Source organism: Aphelocoma coerulescens, chromosome 2 (genome assembly GCF_041296385.1).
Source record: "Aphelocoma coerulescens isolate FSJ_1873_10779 chromosome 2, UR_Acoe_1.0, whole genome shotgun sequence".
NCBI lineage: Eukaryota > Metazoa > Chordata > Aves > Passeriformes > Corvidae > Aphelocoma > Aphelocoma coerulescens.
The window spans coordinates 43,380,349-43,402,256 of record NC_091015.1 but is presented as its reverse complement, the minus strand read 5'-3'; the positions used below and the strand labels follow the sequence as shown (position 1 = coordinate 43,402,256).

The 21,908-nt window shown below is 40.0% G+C and overlaps 1 protein-coding gene across 2 annotated transcripts in view; it reads right to left on the bottom strand.

The window, feature by feature from the left end:
• The window catches only part of CREB5 (cAMP responsive element binding protein 5), a 255,838-nt gene that overhangs the window by 151,082 nt on the left and 82,848 nt on the right, over positions 1 to 21,908 (bottom strand). For both annotated transcript variants that reach the window (XM_069007193.1, XM_069007195.1), the window contains exon 4: positions 21,054 to 21,226. In XM_069007193.1, coding sequence (XP_068863294.1) covers positions 21,054 to 21,226 — 173 coding nt within the window. The remainder of the gene's footprint in view (positions 1 to 21,053; positions 21,227 to 21,908) is intronic.

Genomic DNA, 21,908 nt, shown 5'->3' with positions numbered 1-21,908 from the left:
ACAGGTTTGAAAAAGAAATATTGTGGTATTTCTACTAAACCAACATGAGAAAGAAAAAATTAATTTTTTCAGCACAAAATGATCTTCCAAGGTCACTTCCTTTTAAATGTAGATGCCAGTGCTCGGTTCTCAGAAAAACAAACAGTCTTGGTAGATTTGATGGTGGATTGCCCCCCAAAAAGGATGTAGTATGTAACAGAGAAGTTTTAGCTACGCTGAAACCAATTAAAATTTTGCCAGTAGCTTCACTGGGACTAAGTACCATTTGAAGAAGGTGACTTCTAAATCGTATCAAAACAGTGAGGTATTTATTAGATCTACATTAGTTATTCTCCAAACTCTCCATATGAGTTTTGACATATATATTCATTTTAAAGGAAGTTTAAAGTTCTGTCCTGGGTATTTTTTTTTTTTTTTTTTTTTAATTTATTAGTGCATTACTATGTGAATGCCACACATATGGGACTTTGTTCTTTAAGACTTCCAAAGCTGAGAGGTGGAAGCCTTTTACCATGTGTTAGCTAGCAGGTTATTCCTCTCTCCCTCCCTCCCCAAAGGCCTAATGATTCTCCCAGTCAACTCCCCTCCAGCCAAGGAGGTTGGACATGGGTCGCTCAGCAGTCTGCCAGTGCCAGCGTGTCAGCCAGACCCATCCCTCCCTGCCCAGAGGGCCGGGCTGTGCTCAGCTGCAGCTGTGATCCAGCCATCCCTGCACTGCAAGGACTATGTACCAGCTTTTTTTTTTTCCTTTTTATTTAAAAGAGCAGATGTTAAAGCAGGGTCCCCATCCCTTCTAGTCAGCCATCTCCTGTGGGTGGAAAGCTCCTTAATTGGGATAGGCAGCAGCAAGAACAAAAAAGCAAGCACACCATTCCAATGTAATCTACCTCTCACAACCATCCCGGCATTAGCCAGGATGCCAGGAATGAGCCAAAGGCTTTGACAGTAGCTAACGTCATCTACACTTCCCTCTCCCCACAATTGCATCTTACCACTATAAAATGCAAAGCAAATACATACACACATTTGTAACACAAGCAAAAATCCCCATTATTTTCTTAATGTGTAAGTAATTTCTGGTGAAAAGAGACATGCAGGCAGCAGCCCTTTTCCTGGGCACAGCTCATGTAGTGGAGGTGGCTGCTACCATCAGGAAAGTGAACCCAGAAACTTCACTGGAAGGTCCACACCAAACCTGTAGAGTGACATCATGAAATCTCAGAGTTAGGTCAAACAGCTCAATATATTTTTCTCTATCATTCATATATAATAGTTCACTTGGTTCTGCCACTTGAGAAAAAGATGTGAAAAACTACACACGTAGAGCTGGAAAGTAACCACAGTACCAAGACAGATGTTGAGAAAAGAGGTAATTGAGTTCTGCCAAGACGATAAGAGACCCTTTCTGGCCTTCCATTATTATCACTTCAGTTCGAATGTCAGTATTATTACTGAGAGCATCACTGTATTTTTTTCTTCAAATACTGGCTCTGGAAGGCTTTGATGCTCCATTTAAAAAGAAAACTTGCATTACTAGCCCTCATGGACACAGAGAAAACCTTAAAAACATGACTTGAAAGCATGTCTCAACATACCCCCACAGGATGAAAAACCAGATGTCAAGCAAAAGGAACACCTACTTTATTATCAATTTTATTAATGTCTGTGCCTTACTCTTGATTAGAGCCAAAAAGATTAAAAAGAAGTAAACACTTTCTTTTGCTCTTCTTATAGACTTGTTGGCTCATGTTTTCAAGATTTATCTCCAGCTGTAAGAATTTGAAGTGTCTTGAAAATGGGAGATAAACATCTCCTAGAGTTGCAGAAATGTAGAAGCTGGTGCTTCATTAAATGAACCGAACCCCAAATTGCAAGATGTGTGAGGAAATCACTCGTGGGCAATGCCATGACAAGGAGTACCCTACTTTGGGCGCATAGCTCTGGTGTCTTTCTAGAGCCCCTATATTCTCTTTCTTTTTTTTTTGAGATTTTGCATATGAAAATGTACTAGCTATTCCAATATCGCTCTCTTTACTGGTAAATCAAGGAACAGCAACAGGCTTAATTGTAAAGAAGAAAATGCATATTTTGTAATGCAGTTTGCAGCAGTTATTTTTCTTCCTGAAAATAATGGCATGGGTGAAAGTTTCTAAAGTCAGTTTGATTCTTGGATATATCAACAAACATCCCTTCGCAGCATCCCTGTAAAGCAGACAGAATATCTGCAGTGAAGCTGGGTTCGGACCCGCAGTGTTTAAATGACCAGGCAACACACCCAGCCATTCAAGCTGCCAGGAGTGAAGTGGAACTGCAGTATGGCAGCCTGTATTTATAAGCTCCTCATCCCCTGCGCCACAGCTCTGTCTAAGCACAAGCTCTTCTCACACACTCATGCTGGTTTACTATTTCTGTTGTGTACAGAAATAGACAATGGACTACATTCAATCCTATTGTTTTGCGGTGGTTTTTTTTTTTTCTGTGGGCTGACTTAGGTTGATTTTGTTGCACTATTGGCAATTTTACTTATCCAAATATTAAGAGAGAGTGAGAACCTAAATGATTGATAGTAGTGCTCATTAAAACACTAGCAATGTTAGGAATTAGTGTGTTCTCTCCCTCCGTATAATGATCCAAAATTCAAGACTCTGACAAAGAACAAGCACATGGGAGGATCTGGCTCATGCCTTCCTTTTCAGCAAATGCATCCTTGGGAATAATTTAAATATCATATTTCAGCCTTGTTTTACACACAGAATGAAGTGGAAAGTAACTGCTGGGTTTGTATAAAAGGCAGGGGGTATGGTGGGAGAAAAATTCTGCTAATCCTTCATTTCAGTCAAGCTGAAGTTCCCTATATCCGTGAGCCCAGAAAGAACTATTGCCTGCTTTCCACACCAAATGACCTGACTCTCTGGGATATCTTTGAATGACATTTCTTTCAGCAGCTTTCTGACATTGCCTTTTGGCAAGTTGTCCTAGCTGAGTGCTAGTGCATTATAAGCTTTGCATAGCGACATGCAGGTTTTTAAAAAGGAGAAGAAGGCTTCCTTCTTTCCTGGATGCCGGAGCTCGGTCTCTGATTTTATATGGAGGGAGTGGTGATAGGGTGGAGGGTGAGAACCAGTAAATGCTTATGGCTGTGAAACATTTGGAAATGCTTGAGCACAAGCACTTTTCCATTCTTACCCCCTTTGCTGCTTTCTCCCAGCACAGAGGAGTGGTGGGTGAAAGGCAGAGATAACTCCTGAAGTTCCCATTTAGTGAAGACAAAGGGACAGTTCCAAGGAAAGCCCAAAGAAAACATCTTCCTCAGCTTTTTTCCCTTCCTTTCCTTTCACCTTTTTTTAACTCAGTCATCAGCCCATACTATGAAAGAGTCTGGACTCACAGTTTTTTCCTCTTTCCAATACATATCTGTTACTTACTGCTGGTCTGAAGTGAGTGTGTCAGACCCCTGTACCTCATGTGCACAGGCTCTGCTCCCAGACACTTAAAACTCTGCCTCCCCACCATCTTTCCTAAGGGATATAAAGAGACACTTCCCTGCTGGGTGGCAATGAAGTAAATTAGCCAGATCTGGTTCTTGGTGTGGGGTAGACAAACTCACATCTTCCCATCATGTAAAGGGAGTGAAGTGCAATCAAATTCCCTGCTGCAGAAGTGGTTCAGTAATTTCTCCCTGGAATATATTTGAAAAAGACAGAACAGGCCTTGCTTTAATGTCTTATTGGAAATTCAAAGTCTGTACCAGTGCAGCATATTCCCCCTCTTCCAGTTTAAGGTGCACAGTCAGCACCGAGATTTGCTCCAAGCCTCAGTGGGGAACTTGAATCCCCTGACCTACTGGCCTGGAGAAGAGAGTGTAACCAAGTCCCTCTGACAATAAACACAGAAACTATTAATAAGATTAACTCTCTGGTACCAACAATCTCAGCATCTGTTTTAGACATAAAGAGGAAGGCTGGCGAAAAGAATATAGTGGCAACAAAGGGTTAAATAAATGTGAACTGGGCAGGATCCTGCTACTTGAATCTTTTCCATTGTTTGCTGATGAGGTGCAGGCACTTGGCTGTGCAAAGAGAGAAGGCTTTAAGGGGACCCAGAATCTGGGAATACATTGCTTCTAAGTGGATAAAGCTGATCTTTAAAGATAGTGTTCCTGCCCACTTTATTTTTTAATACTTCAAGGCATCCATATTTCATGTAATCTCAATTTTAATGTCAGAAAACTTGATTACAGAACCTCTAAAAGTGAATCTGCAGAAGAGGACAGTGCAGTCTCCTTGTTTTAGTAACACTGATGAAAGCAGGGGAGGGAGCGCCTGGCAGCCAGCAGTCTAGAGGCTGGCATGGCAAATAGATACTAAAGAAGGTTATAAAACTGGTGTAAATGCTGCATAGAATGCTACCTATCCATTGCTGGACATTTTGAAAGGGGGCTTGCTAGAAGAGGATTAGGACAGTGGAGTGCTTGCTCCTATTCCCAGAAGCAGCAGCCGAATCTACCACATTTAACAGTAGAAGTTGTGAAGGGCACAGAATTAAAGCTGGTAACCCAAAGGGAATGTATTCTCCTTCTGAGATTGCTGCACTTTCCTAGAGGGACACTGTTAAAATAGAAGAGGTGACTGCAAACGCACTCTGACAGCCAGCACGCCTGAAAGGTCAGATTAGATTGAGCACTTAGTCTTTATCCATTAGTAGAAGATAGTAAATCAGAGACTAGCTGATTTAGAAATAGCTGTGTCTTTGTAACATTACCATGTCTTAAACCAGACGGAAAGGGCTCCAGGAAACCTGAGGGCTCTAGATAATACTCTAGATAATGTGAGAGCTGCTTCTCCATGACCTATTTGATAACCTTCCTCACATAAGGATGTTTACAGGCTGGGTGGCAACTAAGATGTTTAGCTGTGCTGAGATGACAACTTTATGAGGTAAGAAAAATAGCACAGAGTTTTATTGTTGTTGTCATCAAATGTGGGAGCAGCTTTGAAAGGTTGCTGCAACATTCTGTCAATAGGACTTTTTGGAAATAATGATTTTTCTGGCTAGGCCATAGGCTGCATTAATTGTTTGGAAGGTGTAATTCTTCATCTGCTGCTAATATCTTGCTAGAAAAAAACCAAAATACTTGGTTGTTCTTGGAAAAATCTGTTCTAAGAGCCTAGGAGCACACAAGGTGGAAGTCATTTTAGAAAGCTTTTTACTTTGAAGGGCTGCTGGATAGTCCAGTGTTTGTGTTTGGTGTGTACCAGCTCACAGAACCTGTATATTTTCAGGGTACAGCATACTGGATTTCCTCTCCTACTCTTTTAGCTTGCTGTTCTCATACCCAAATGAGAAGCTCCCATTTTCTGGCATGAGAGCACATGCCATGCTTTTCTATGGTTTCTAATCACCTTTCCAGTTGCCCTGTCCATTGAAGGCAATGCAGGAACTCCTGGAATTCAGCAGGCTCTTCCCATTGGGAGGAAGCAAAAGGAGTTCTTTTGCATGTATGGGAAACCTTAATTCTCCTCTTTTCTAAAATGCTTTGTCTCATTTAAATAGTCTGCATGGATACGCCTCCGACGTTTGTTGTCATAGCGTCACTTTTATCTGTTGCGTGTCCAACTCACCCCATGGAAGAGAGGGGTTAGGGAAGTGCATTGAATTCACTCACTTCTTGTTTACAGGCAGTATTCACACTGGCAGTGCTTCATAACTTTCATTAATGGAAAGCAAATAGGATGGAAAGCTTCCTCAGAGTCTGTCTGCCACTAAGACTGTTTGCATAGCCCAGTCTAGGGAAAACATGGAAAACACACACACAAAGGATGATGAATGAATGGATACCTTCTAAAGAGATAGAAGAAAGCCTGTAATAGAGAGATGGAAGACAAGAGAGAGGATTTCAGGCTTGTACTTCTCTTGACATAACACTCTGTTTTGAGTATTTTGCAAATAATGGAGTCTGGTTTAGAGTCTTTGAGGGCTACTATAATAGAATTAATTAATTGGAATGAGAAAAGGAAAAATAACCAAAGCACAATACTTTTTCAGAAGAAAAATAAGTCCTTACAGGATTTTTGAATGTCAGATTTAAGAGGATGTTTTTTTCACTGAATTAATGAAAAAGTTCAAACTTTAATTGAAAAAGAAGAAAGAGAAAAAAAACAAAAGCTTTCCTACACTTCAATATGTTGAACACCTTTGAAGCAGATCTTAATGTTTATTAGTTTTGCCTTATCTTGATTTTGAAAAGTTAAAGGAAATTACTTTTAGTTATACTTTTTGTGTGTATTAGCACTTGTTGCTTTTAATAAATATGTCGGATAATTAACTTCCATTTCAATTTATTTTCTGCAAAACACAGAATCATAGAATAATTTGCACTGAAAGGGCTCTTTAAAGATTATATTGTCCAACCCCTCTGCCATAGGTGGGGACTAGATTAATATGATGCCTGGAGAGAGTCTAGTATAAGCATTCTCATTTTTCTCACTCTATTTAAAGAATCTTCAGCAGTTTATTTTAGCTTCCAGGAAATTAATAGCACATTATTTTAGACATGATTACATAATATCCTAATTCTTCTCTATTTCTGTGGCAAAGAACTATACACTGAGTAAAATTCCTGATGTTTAATTACATCAAATGTTCAAGACCTATCAGAGGAACCTATTTACCTTCTGCTCCTGTAATACCTAAATTCATTTTAACATTCCTGTTAAGTGAGAGAGTACTCCTTTTCATATTTTATAGCTGGTGAACTGAATCTGAGAGAGACCAAGAAATTTGCCAAAAGAAATCAGTGGTGAACAAGAAACCAAAGTGAACTTCGCTAGGTCCAGACTAGCACTTTAACAACTTCTGCCACTGCTTTCTGTCCAACATCCACTTGATGGGATCTATTCTTTGATGAATCTTCTGTTGTTATTATAATCAAAACTCAAATGTTTTCCCCATTTACATTTTCTGTTCTGTAAAGATCTTCACGAAGTCTTCTGGGTTATTTTCATTTTTGAGTGACAGGGCAGCAGTAGAAGCCGCAGCCATTTAACCTTTCCAGAACATATCCCTCTTTTACTTGTTCCATGCAAGCATCTTGGTTTACCCTGCCAAACCCAGTACATAACAAAACTGTGTTCCCCCCCACTCCACCCATTCTGGTCCGTGCATAGTAGGATAGTCTCTGTGCATTGGTGGGGGTGCAGATTTTCTTCCCATCCCAGCACTTCTGTGAATTGGCAATGGCAGCCCCCGTTTCCCACACATACACCTTGAAACAGATTGCATTCTATGAGCAATGCATCACCCACTGCTTGGAAATGGTGATACAAGGAAGATTTCTTCACAGAAAACAAGTGGTTTGCTACCTATTTAACTAAGATTTTAAAGAAAAAGAAAAAAAAAATAAAGAGAAAAAATCCACACAGGTCTTTCCTCTCTACTTGTCTGCTTCTGAAAAGTAAGCAAGACAACAGATCTTCAAGGTGCTCAGCTCAGGGAGAGAAGGACAGCTTCTGTGGCCCATGGGAAGAACAGCGGCCACAAAAGAGTCTGGATGATACATAACCTTAGTTTTCAATCCGGCCAAATTGGGAGCCCCATGCCTGAATGTCCTCTCTGCCGCATCAGCCCCAAAAGCTTATGGGAAAAGGGGGGACACAGACAGGAGAGCAGCCTGCTCCACACAAGGAGCAGTGAGGAAAGCTGTTGTACACAGGCACATCAGGACAGCTGGTGAAGGAAAGGAACTATATCCACCCTGGATAGCAATCATGCTCCAGAGCCAGGAAGCTGAGCTTGGTTGCTGATAGCCAGGTGGCTCTGTGCCAGAAAGCAGAATGGCACGAGCTTTGCACTTCAGTGTCTTGGAGACCCTAGGAAAGGGCTGGGGCTGTAGGAACTTCTTTCTTGAGGACAGAATGTAACACATAGGCAAGAAGTGTGGGCCTGATCTCTTTCCCAAACACCAAGAAGATCTCTTAAAGTCCAGAAAACTCATTGTTACAGAGCAAAAATGAGGAAACTGATGCCACTGAATGATTCTGCTGCTAGGAAAGCCAGTCACTTTTCTTCCATTTGTATGTAAACCACATCACTTTCCTGAAGTTAGATGCAGGACATAGGCATATTTAGCACTGTACACCTCTAGCTTAGTCTCCTGGAGGCTTCAGAACTTTCATTCAGACTCTTTGTTTAGCAAATAGGAAAACTGAACACATAGTCTGCACCAGCTGAACCTCTATTTGCTCCACATATAAGGCCTATCTAATGTCAGCAAGCAAGAAGTATTCGCAAATGAAAAGCTGCACAGACATCTATGGGTTTTAAGAAAGTGGACAGCAAATAAAATACCTATTTTTTTATCCTCTCATGCTCATGCTCTTATTGTGCCAAGTATTTTAAATGTCAGCTCCTCGAGATTATCTCAGAGCTGTATGACCAATTCCCAAACTATGTGCATCAATGGGACTATCAGTGGTTCCACACCATATCCAAACTCATCCCAAAACTCTGCAAATAAAAAAAAGTCTGTGGGTTTAGGATTGCTTTTTAAACCAAACATTTATTTTAAAAGATAAGACAATAGCTATTGTCATGCTAAAACCTGAAGACAAAATTACTATATATATGGTAGTTTTTAAATATATCAGCCATTTATATTTCTTTATGAGGGAAAAAAATTTGGCTTTAGTTGCAATCATTCTTAATTCATTCTTTATTGCTGCTCTGGTTCTGTGTTATTTGAGCTGGTTAACTGTTAAAAGAGTTTCAAATGTTCACATGGTCTGCATTAGGTTACAGAATAAAAGTAAGTACAGCCCACCAAATGTAACTTTCTGAAATGTAAACCACATGAATTTGATTTCTTTGTGGTACAACTTTAATTGGGTTCAGAGGTCTTTTGGTCTTACCTGTCTATCTGCTCTCTGATGGCCCGACCTGATAAAGCTAATACAAAGAATCTGCAAACGCGATCCAAACTGATTACCCTCAGTTACAGTACATGGCTTTATGCTTGACAGTAACAGCCCTTCAGCCTGGTTCATTATTAGGCTGCAAGTTTGAACCCCGGAGCCACCACTGAACTGGGAGTAGAAGTGTCACAACTTATAGTAAAAGATTGTGTGCCCTTGCAACTCTGCAAAACGAGAGGAGTGGAGGGAACAAGAGCATGTAGGTGCAACTCTAAGTGATCACGTCTCCTGGAAAAACTGCATGAGCATGCAAACATATGTATGCCTCACACTGTCACAGAAAATGTCACAACAAAGAATGCATCCAACACACACTACATAGAAGAGAAGCAACTGCAAACAGAAATTTCAACAAAGCCTGAAATCTTCAGATAATGGTCTTAAGCTGATTTGGAATTGTTGATTTTTTTCTTTTGACAATAGACTGCTTTGCCTTAATGACTCCTCATTCACTCATCGACACTCCTCTCTGTTGCACTGTGTTCTGCCATATGCCTTGCTCGAGTGAAACAACAGTACTGCCACTTCCCACCCAGAAAAGCACATCATATCCCAACAAGAAGAAGAAAGGCACTGTACAACAGGTACACTCGCCTCATATCCTGTGGCCCGACTTGTAAACAAAGATCTGTATCGGCCTGTGGGAGCAGATCTGGAATTAAGCAGACAGCTCAGGAGAAACGTAGGTAGAAAAGGATCAGTGTGCTGAAATACTAAAAGTCCCTTTGACTGGGTAGCTGGTTTTCTTGGTTTTGCAATGCACAGCCTTGATTTTGAAAAAGTAACATGAAAAAGATTCACAGTGCTCATAGCTCTTGGAAGAAGACACCAAATAAAGGAACACTCAGCAGACCCAGTAATAAAATAACATAACACAATATTGAATGTTACTCAACTGAAACTTCCACTGTAGTTCATAAGTTTCATTCAAGTAAATAAATCAGTAACAAGTAAAAACATTACAAGTCATCCTCTAGTTCAGGCAAATTACATTCTATTTTCTCTACTGGAAACATACACACACACACACACAAAACCTTTCAAAACCAACGTAGTAAATTTTTTTAGGATAATATTTTACATCCCATTCCCCAAAGCTGTTTTTGTCTTTGTAATTTTTCTACAGTTCTGTTACTGAGCACTGTTGTGTACAAGTAAGATGGAATGCATGGATTCTTCACCGAAGAACTGTTCTCCCAAGTAATTTCCACCAGTGAATGTACGAGCAATAACAAATGAGGTCCCTTAATTATTTCCAGGTTTTTCCAATAAGCAGTGTTGGCAATGCAGCTCTTAGCTCTCTGTCCATCATACAAATAACAAGGCAAGGCCTGTAAACATGGCAGGGGCGTTTCTACTTTCCTGTTCGTCTAATGGGCAAGCAGAAGGAGTAAGAAGGAAATGTATACCTCAGTAGTGGGGTTTTATTGTCAACATGGAATAGGTTTTTTTGGCTTGGAGTCATTTACACTGTCTTCAAGGACACAGCTTACAGCTTCCCAAGTTGGTCGTAAGGAAAATTGAACATTTCCAAGGATGCTTCTTCCAAAACAAAAACTGATTTTTTTTTTTCCCTTGAGGTTTGAAATATGGGATAGGCTCACCGTATTTTAAACAGTTGCTAAAAGCAATTATTTGATAATGCGGACCTGATACCTTTTGATTGCAGATTGTGCTTTTGTTCTCTTTTCTTCTCAACCCCTCTTTTCTTTCACATATGGGTTTTTGCTTCCCTCTGCATTTATGGGTTCTGCTTGTGTCCAATATTGTTTCTAGCATTTGCTTTATAGGACTTAGGGCCCCACAAGCCTTGATGTTGCATTAACGTGCAACAAAAAAGTTCCATGCTACCAGGCTGTGTACAGAAAAAGACCAGACTGGAAGGGACCCCAGCTTTCCCCACAGAGAAATACAGTTTCACTTGATGGCTTCTGGAATGAACTTTGCCTATTATGTTTTATATAGATTTTGAATAAATCCTCTGAGTCACAGATTTCTTATTGGAACAATAGAACAATATAGAGGCCAGAGGAAAATTTGGAAGAAAGTATGGATTTTCTTTCCTGTCATGGAGCCCAGAATCCATATCTTTCTCCATATCCATTTAGTATGGCACAACGGAAACTCACTGACTGTTTTCTTTCAACTTCCTTTGCTACTTCACAGTAGAAATATTATTCTGCTTCCTATTTTAATTCCCTACAGATCAGAAAAATTCAAAAACACTCCACGTCTCTTTCCTCTGTGGGCCTGGAACAGACTGCAGAGAAAGAAGAGATTAAAACAGAATACGAAGGAAATTAATTGTAAAGAGGTTAAGTTTTCCACACAACTCTTCCATTTGGTGTATGTATTGATAGGCTCCAGTTGGCATCTACAGATTACATATCATCAGTCTGGATTTGGTATAACCTGTGCCATATAATCTCAGACAAAACACTTGAAACAAGCAGAAATTGAGTAAAATAATATGAAATCAGTTCAAATTTGGTCTCCTTTGGTTATCAGCTACAGTTCACATCTTCAAATGTTGTAGTTGTATTTCAACCAGACTCAGTCGTCCACAACAGACTGTTGAGCTTAACAGACCTTCTTGTTTGAGTATTTTAAAACTACTGCTGCCTTTTGCCCACTTTCATTATGTTAATTTACATCTGCTGCCCAAAAAAGCTACATCGACAACTCACAACAACAATGATGAATTAATGAAGTCCAGCATGCCCAAAGAGAGATTTCTTCAGGCACATTAAGTCAGCAGTTCATCTCTCCCGGGACAGTTGCTAATAACAGCTCAAAAACACTTGCTGACAATACAACCTTTAGCCCTGAGAATGTCAGAAAAGCTTTCTGCATGCAGCTCCGCCCAGAAGCTCCAGGAGACCATCACCATTCAGATCTGTGCGTCTCTTGCACATCTTCCTATGGCATACCTGGGACAACCCTACTGAATGTTACAAGCCAGGGACATATGGCATGAGCAACCACCTGTCAGAAAAGAAAGCCAGATATTCCACTGTTGCCAGCACTTCCTTCCAAAGTGCTTAAAGGATCAGAGGCCCATCAAGCAGCACCTTGTGGCTGAAGTGCTGGCTGGTCACTCTCCAGACACCTGAGGCAACAGCCTGTCTGAGATATGATGAGCAACATGTGTCACACAAGGACTGATATAAAGGGGGGAGCTTTGATGTTGTGTTGTCTAAGTGTCCAGCTTCAGGTGTGAAAGGGTATGCTCACAGCAGTGTGAGCAGCAAGCCCAACCAGCTGAGACTTAATCAACCTGGAAACCCAATTCATTACTCCAAGAAATTTCTCATTATGTTCTCTATTTGTATTCTTTTTAGATCATTTTACTATCAAAGGTGCAATCATCCTGTCTTTGCCTGGGAAATCACAGACATTTCTATAATTAGGAGAAAAAAGAGGAAAAACAAAAGAAGTTTAAAGACATCCAAGCCCCACATAAAAAATACTTAATTCTGAGAATGCTGAGAAGAACAACAGAACTCTATAAAAACACTGAATGGCTTTCAAGGAAAACTGTGAATTCCTCAATGTATACAACAATACCAAAAATGTCAGTTTGGACTTGAATCCACATCAAAGATCTTTAGGTCAAAACCACTATGAACTGAACAAATGGTTCAGAACAACTGCTCTGCTAAGAAGTTAGAATTAACTAATATCTGACTTCTAACCAGATTTAGAAAATTTTAAGTTGCTTGAAGAAAACTTAAAAGATCAAAAGTTATTGTTTCCATTAAAGAAATAATATGACTAGGAAGGAGCACTAGAAGTATTTCTGTATAGGATCATTTGATGCTAACCATGCGTTTTTGTTTTTTTTTAAATCTCACCAAAACAGAGCAAGAGATGGGGGGACAAAAAAGTATAAAGAAGTAAAAAGTACAAGCAAGAAACATTAGAAAATTAACAACAAGCACAGCTTTTTCTTGTATTACATATGTATATATGTACATACTGCATTTCTATCTGTAGGGTTAAAAAAGAAGAATGTTACTTTGAGCCCTTACATTTACAGCACCAGTGAGCCTGGATCTTATAGTTAAAGAACTAGATAAAAGTAACATAATATTCAGAATTCCCCAGGAAGTACAATCAATTCTCTTAATACTGTCAAATAAGCTAGGGATTTGGATTTCACTCATTTTGAGAATTGTTCACTGCAAACATTTTATTACCTCACCAAGTTTTATGGACCCTATCAGAACAGCTGCGATTCACTTCACTTGCAGCAGAGGAAACTGGTAATAGCTCAAAGATTGCCCCCTTCATTTCATAAACCAATTAGGACCTGGATCCTACAACTAGAGTAACACAACCCCTTCTTTTACTGGCAAAATTCCACTTCATTTATGTGAGCTCAGAATAAACGTCTCTGTTGGCAGAACACAGATGCTCATAGCAGCAAATGTTTCTAAAACACACTCTCTAATTTGTTCCTTCTTCCAAGGAACACTTTTTCTGCACTCCCAATCTACCTGCAGGTTCTGTCTAGCCATCAGTTCCTTGTTCAACTCAGCAATTTTTTACTAAACGTTGCTAAGAGAATTCAAATTTATGGTTTACTACATGGAACTTTGTTAGAAGGTCTCCAAAATGACAGATTTATTTAAATTATTTTTTTCCTTCTAAATCAAGCATAATTTCATTTTTGTAAAGAATTATTTTTGGTGATGTTGTCATCTTAGATTTGTCCATGCCTTTGATTCAAATGGTTGGTGGTTTGGGGTTTTTTTTGGTTTGGTTGTTTATCAAATGCGTATTTGGCCTGTCCATAAGTAAAAATAGAACCATATATATGGCCTAAATGGGACTCTACTGTACCAATGATTTTGAAAACTCAACTCATCAATTAATAAGGAGGCCTACTTTTACAGGCGGTAAAATAGGATCCATACACTTTACACAAAGTCTGTAATTCCTGTGTTTTCCCTCAGGCGCTTTCCTCTGAACTATTGTAATTGGTTTGCAGCCAGGTACCAGCTTAAAAAAAAAGAACAAGAAAAAAAACAACCCAAAGCATTAACACTTTAGTAACTTACAGTATGCTTCTCTATTCCTTTGAAAGTGCTCAAAAAAGACACTGGCAAGACAAACCATGTAAAATCGACGTGTTCCCTGCTCAGCACATCAGTGCCGATTATCTTATTGAAACAGATACAAACATAATTTCTTAGTGGGCAACTAATCTTTTATCAGAGTTCTTTGCATATGAAGGTCTTCACTTTTTACTCATTACAGCCATTGTGCTACCCCCAGCAAAGCTTTAAGCCCTTCTCTGAACTGACATGGTGTAAGACAGCATCCCAAAGCTTGCTACTTCTTTGGAACCTGCGAATTATTCTCTTAAAAGAAAAGAAATTTTTAGAAAAGCCTTACACCAAACAAAGTCTGTATTGTTTGAGTTAGTGTTTTACTGAGGCTTAGTTACCTGTCAAACAGGCTGACACTTGGATAAAACACATACTGGAATCATGCATCGGGGCATGTTAAGCACAAACCTGTGATGAAGAGCAGAGCTATGTGATTCGGCTATGCAGAGCCCTAATGATCTTTTCCTGGTCTAAGGGAAGCTTGATCCGTCATATCAAACCCACTGCAATTCTGAGATCCTCTTCCATCCGAAAATGATTTTACATCTGTTTTAGTTCAAAGAGTCATATAAATCAGAAGCTCTGCCCATAAATTTTGATGACACCTTTAAAGAAGATTTATACAGTGTGTATTATATATATACGGGAGGTATGTAAGAGATACCAACCACTAAAATTAAGGAATCAATGATAGATTCTCCAAGTTCTGTATATCATGTATAAGTCCTATTTATGACTTTCTCTGATGTGAGAGCCAACCAATGCCTATAAAAGCTCAGTATTTCTGTTCAGATACAATTATGGGTGCAGTACACTATTCTGACCTTGTTTTCCTATAGTTCTTGCATGGGACAAGCTTTTTAGGACAAAACCATCATGATCCATTTCTTAGAAATCACTTGCATGAGAATTGGCTCAAGCATGGTTTCACTGCCTATCTCAACCAACCATCAGGAGAGAGAGAGGGCTGGTTTCTTCTCATAACACAAGACAACAATCCTAGGAAGAGTCAGTGGACAGCCAGTCACACAATATCCCTTACACTTTTTGGTTTTGGTGTTCTTCCTGTGAGAAAACAACATTTCTAACAAACTTAGGACTTCTGTCAAGTAGAAAGTATGAGGTGTAAAATATTATGTTCATTAATAAATTTGACCAACACGTATCACAAGTGCATAACTTTCAGGATAATAGTTGACATCAAGTCAGGTAAGAAACACACTAAACTCTCTTCATTTCAGGTTGACAGGCTGTTTATTACCTGGCTAATGATCCTCCTTTCAGTCCCTCAAAAGTCACCTTGATATATGTCAGAACTTTCCAGCCCCTTCCTAGACCTGACCTTACAGCAAGAAAGTGTTTTTGGTAAGGCAGAAGAGTATGTTCTTGAGGACAGAAGAGAGATGTTGTGAACAACCACCTGTTTGTGCTGTGCCTGACACACAGGCTGGTGCTGTTTGCTTTTTTTCTTCCTGACTCAGCATTATGGGGAAAAATTGAGTCAGCAAGTCCTGAACATGCAGTGCAAACAACAACAGAGGAGGTTGGAGAGCAGACAGAGCTTCTAAACATCACAGACAGAGCAGCACAGTTTGGCCTGCAGGTCAGTGTGTGGACCTGGGCAGCAGCTTGCTAAAAGAGATGAACAGCTTGAGAGGGTCCAGCTCATTTCCTCCCTCATCACCCTCTCTATTAAGCTAAGCTATGAGACAACTTGTTTCTGGGAATGGCGCACTTGTAATAATTTCCTAAGTACTTCACCTGAGCTTCCCAGAGACTTGTGCCTGCTGCTCACGTGTAGCTTGATGGGATTCCATGTCAAGGTTGGCCAAGGTCCGTGTGGTAGAAGGGACTACAGAAAACATGTCTTAGCATAAACAGAAGAAAAACAAGCAGGACCATTAAACAGGAATTAAAGCCAAACCTTTAGTACAAAGACAAGAAAAAATAAAATTTGGACAGAATGACACTGTCAGATGCTCTCTCTTCCCACCTCTCTCTTTTCCTCCCCTGTCCAGTGATCTAACTGATGTTCTTACATCCTGCACAACCAAGGCTATGGAATGGACTTGATCAAGGGACTGACTGGTCATTAGATACTTCATCTCTCACTGCACGTTTCTTCTCATCTCACAACATACTGTGGTACTTCAGTTCAAATACATGAGTTGGAACAGAGGCTTTTATCACAGATTTTCTGGGAAGGGAACTAGTCTTTGAATTTAATAAAAGCACATCATTCCATGGCCTCTTTGATGCCACACACTCCACCACCTTACTAAGAGCTTAAAGAGAGACTTTCTCTTGGATGTACAACGACCCTTCTCAGTCACCCACCTATTCCAAGTGCCTTCCAGAACTAGCCACATTAGGGAAGGGTTTCTGCCTGTGATTGCCTCTTACAGGAGTCTTCTGTTTCTTTAAGCTATAAAGGATGATAGCAGGATACTCTGAGAACTCAACAAGCAGTTGCAGTCTCAGATAGCTTGTGCTGTGGTGAAACTCCCATGCTTGCCAGGACAGATCTGTCCTTCTGCCATCTGAGGCCCTCCAATTAAGACCGAGAAGTTTTCTTTCATTTTCCAAATGGCCAAGGCCACCAAACCTCTGTTAGTCCCACTACATGCATGGAGTAGTCAGTTTTTCTGACTACTCCATTTCCCATGCCCCTCTGTTTGAAAAGCATTCAAACCCCTGAAAAGATGATAAACTAGAACCAGAGAGACACATGTGGCATCATGAGAGGAAAGAGAGAGGAACAGTAAGGCAATGTATAGATGTTAAAATGAATGCTGCATGTGGGGACTGAAAATCTGTTCTCCCACTGGTACCATGATTCTTCAGTACATCAAGGCACCAGAGCATCTTCCAAACCCCTTTTGTTACCTTCTCCTACCTGCTTGCATTTCACCAAATGTGGTTGCAATTTCTCCCTTTTGGTGCTGTGCCAGAAAACCATCTTATCTCAATTAAAATGCTCTACAACATTTTAAAACCAGATAATCTACATCACATGGTTAGTGCTCTATGTCCACTTTGGAGCCTGAGTTCACTGAAACTGGACACACTTTCACTCTCCATTTAGTACAATGTTAGCAGCTTGCTGCATCTGTGACAATCCTCCATCCACCCATGTTCTTTATCAGCTGCAAAGCCGTACCAGTGAGTTTCAAACTGGAATAATTACTAGTTATGTCCACTAATAGCTTGAAAAACTAGCTTGAAAGCAGGTTACCTTCTCTGTGAACACTGAGCTGTTAGGTTGCAGCTACCAACTGTATTTGATAGTCTGAAAAACACATCTTTCCTAGCATAAGATGTGTCCAGATAGAGCAAGCAGCACACTGTGTTGTCACCAATTTGTCTGACCAGCATTTTTTCACACACTACTGTATACTCAATCACAGAAAAAAAATGGAGTTATTTTAAAAAGAAGACAATCACTGCTATTGTACAGCCTAGTTCAGAGTCCCATATCTTGAGCCGATTCAGCTTATCTGCTTTTCTATACCTTTGACAAATGTATGTCTTATATCATTTTTTCTTGCCTTCCTCCATATGCCATACTGCTTTTCCTCCGTGTATCTTATCTTGAAATGATGTGCTATTAATCAGCCAAAGACACCCTTCACTGCTAAATGTTCCTCAACTGATTTTTCATCAGCACAAGTAGTTACTAGTTCCAGCATTCCTCCCACATGCTGAAGGCTTGGCAGGGAGGGAGGAGGGATGGCAAGAAGGTTAGAGACTGCCTCACCACATAAATACTATCTGGGACCTTTACACCAACCTGCCAGCTTGCTGGAATGGTAATGTTGCTGTTTGTTCTCAACAAAAGGAACACAGTGGGAGGAAAGTGGGACTGCACCCTGTCTTATTTTTTAAGTTAATAACCTTCATGCTCTTCTCTTTATCTGATTAATCTGGCTGGGTGCCTGTTCAGTAGTAGTTGAAGCTTAATACCTGAAACAATGTGTGGATATACACTGTGCCAGTAAGGCTTGCCCAACAATGCACATTCTCTCATGTTTTCCCATGCCTTGTGTCAATATCTCATTTTATATGCAAGCCCCCAGAGTAGGGGATAGGGAAAAAGAGAGGCATGGAGAGAGAGAGGGAGGGAGAAAGGGAAAAGGTTAGAGGGAGAGGGAAAAGAAAGAGAAGGAGAAACAAAAGTAGGGAAAAATTACATCCCTTGGGAATGTCAGCAGCTACAAACTCGCCCACTCCTCACCATGAAACGAGCTGTGTGCGGGCACAGGTGGGTCCCATTCTCTGTTACTAGAGCACAGCCTACAAACAGGGGCTAAATGAAGACTTTCATTGCTGTTCCCTGTTTTCATTGGAGCAAGGCCATCATAAACATTTGCAGGTGGCTTGGCCATAGTCTGACACTAAAATATTTGTGGTTGTGATAAAAATCAGAATATTGCTACAAGATGGTTCTATATAACCTTCAGGGCTTGATCCTACTCTTACAGAACTCAGTGAGAGTTTTGCCCAGTTTCTTTCTGCTGGTTGTACTGCTCATTAAAAGGCATTTTCCCTGGCACAATTCTTCATGGTAAGGACTCATCTACCCTTTGAGGCAGCTTCAGATGATTTTTTAAAAAGGGGAACTCAACCAAAACCTACTGATTTGAGCACCTCAGAATTTGGGCTAGTTAAATAGCTGAACAATCTCAACTTTGCAAGGCTAAATCAAAACCACCAAACTTTGAGGAACTCAAATATTTTCTGAATTCATCTGGATTTTTTTTCAGTTGTTTAATACTAAAACCATTGTCCAGGCTGTATTCCTCAAGTATGAGTCGTGGATATAATTCTTAGCACATTTAGAAGGATAAGATGAAGATAAATGGAAATGACAAGATATGTTCTTTGAATAAGTAAAACAGACACCACAGGGAAAAGACTGAAGGAAAAGAAGACAAACAAGGATGCTCGATACTTTGGCAAGTAGAGGAAGTTGAAAATACAGCAATTATCTCCTAGGACACACCATGAACAAGAAACAAAACCTCCTAGGAAGAGGAAAGAATGGGGAACAGAGCATGCTGGAGGTAACACCATAAGTCTCATTCACACACCAACTTGCACAGAGACTAAAATGCTGACAAATGCCTCCCAATAAAGCAGCTTTAGACTCAGACTTAGGAAACATTTGTGTGATTCAGTCACAGGGAAGAATTAAGATATGTCATGACAAAGTTTCCCAAATGAGACACACCGCTGACTAGGAAAAGGCCTTTTTATCCTCAACCTCTCCAACTTTGGAGATTCTAATCACCGTGGCCCCGAACCAACACAAACCTAAAACCTGACTGACAGGGTCTTGCAAAACCACAGGCAGTTTTTTTCTCATTATATAGAAACAATTGTTTGGAAGCCAAGTACAGTCTTACATAAAACACCTCACCACTGAGTATTAAAAGTTGTTTGGGGTTTTTTTATGCTTTTAATTAGGATCATAATTACCACTAGACCTATTAAGTCACAATTTGAACAGGAGCTTAATCATCCTTAACGCAAATAATGGCATTAGTTAATGTTTTTCTTTCTAAAACTGAAAAAGAAACTGTTTCTTCCTCCCTCCCTCTCTCCCAGCCCCCTGTCTTTGAGCAGAATGGGACACATATAAGACAACAACTTTGCTGGATTCACAGGCAAATGGTATTGCATGTCAAATCTCAGTGAACGCTGTGTTTTGTCAACATGTAACATATACAAAGGGCACATCCATCAAATACGTTTACCTGACCCATCTGACCAGATTTATATATTAAGAACCAAATCCTGAAATAGTAGTAAAAAGGAAAATAGAGGAGCTTGGCCAGGAGCACAAAACTAGGGCAGCAGATGGAATCTGTGTTCTGTGCATGGCTGGGTAACCCAGAGCTCAGTGCCATGGGCCATCCCAGCTACCACAGGAGATACAGAGCCTGTGGTCTACACCAAGAATCTTGAAAGAAAACTCAAGAATAACTGGATTTTCAATTGTCAATGCCAGGATTTCACCTTTTGTTTTTATTTTGAAAAGACTGTAAGTTGATCATCAATTATTTAGACAATGACTGTGGACAGAGACTGCTTTCACACTTATCAAATAATGGATGTGCCCAAATTACAATGACAGACAACAAATCTAGACTGCTGCTTCTTTCTTAGTCCACTAATATATATCTTTTTATCCATATATTTTCATGCAAAATTCTCAGAGCTCTGTGGTGAAAAACTGTACCCTCAAGCCATCAAGGCAGTTACTGTACAATTAAAAACACGTTCTTGTGACTTATGAGGATCTCATACTTGCTGGAAGTAACCAGGTATGCTGAACATGGATGATTTTGTTCACACAGTTCTCCAAACATTAGCACTCAATTGGCATTCAAGCCAATACAATAAGCATCCATACTGTCAATTTATGGTAATAAATATGAATCTATCATCACAAACTGACCAACTGTTCACACTGTGACAAACTCTATTTATCTCGATGGCCTTTTTGTCTTCTAGCATTCCTCAGTTAAACAGAGGGCATAGGAAATAGCTCAATCCCATAGAACACCCAGAATTCCCACTGAAGGAAGTTAAAGGATCAGCTCCACAAACACTTTGTCTTTCTTCCCAGAGCAGTTATAGAAAAAACATGATGTATGATCATAAGATAAAAACAAAAAAGTGGATGGAGGAAGCAGGACTTCCCAGTAAGTAGAGCATTCCATCCTTTTTGAAGCAGGGTGCCACATTTGAAGCAACCTGGCCATTCCCCACAGTCTGCAATGTGTGCTGCAGGCATCCTTGCTCATGTTGGCAGGGTCAAGTGTAAACTCTGTAACCTCAAAAACCACGAGAAGAACATCTGGTCCTGCATGTAGCTGGACCTTAAGAACCATGAGGGCAATATCTGATCCCATGAGCAGCTGCAGGAGACAGAACCAGAGAAATGAGAAAATGGAAATGGACTCACCCAATCTGCCGATTTGTGGAAGGTGCTTGTGTAATGACAGAACTGGACTGTGGAGATGGCATGGCTTGTTGAATCACAACACTGGTGTCATGGTTTGGCATCCTTGTGTTTGTCAGCTGGTGGGATCCAGGTCCTGCCATTGCTCCTCCAACCGTGTTATGCATGGAGATATTCTGCAAAAAGAAGGGAAATGGGAGATGGTGGAAGAAAAGTACAAGAAATAAATGTCTTATCTTGGTTTTCTGTTCTACAGGAATACTATTAGAAATCTGAAAGTATCAACAACATGAAAAGTTACTGGCTCCTGGTAAATCCCAAGCCAATATATCTTGTTATAACTAACAATAAAGAAATGAAAAATAAATATTTACTTTCACAGGGCAATATAAATGGAAAAATACCTACAAGTTGACTAATCATTCTTCTGTGATTGTGTCTTGTGATTTATAACGGGGATATTTAGCACATATTTCTCCTAAATTAATACGATATGAGTGCAGTACACCTGGATTTACTGCGTGAGCCTTTTACTGTGTACTGTGTCTGTTTAGAATGACAAGCAAATCAAGTTTTACAGTCCCAAAGTAACAAACAGTACACAGCACATCATGAAACAGCCATTCCTATTAGCCTCCATAGATTTTGTAGAGCAATAATATTCCAGAGGCTTAGAATAACACTGTATTAGCCCATATATAACCTTTGCTTCAGGTAACTCAGAGATCTTAAAAATTTCTTAAAAACAAAAAAAAAAGAAGTTCACAGATAACTCATATCCACTGAGCAAACAACCCAAGAGACTGGGATACTGCTAAGGAAGAAATCATGGAATAAGACTGCTCTCCTGTTAGGCCT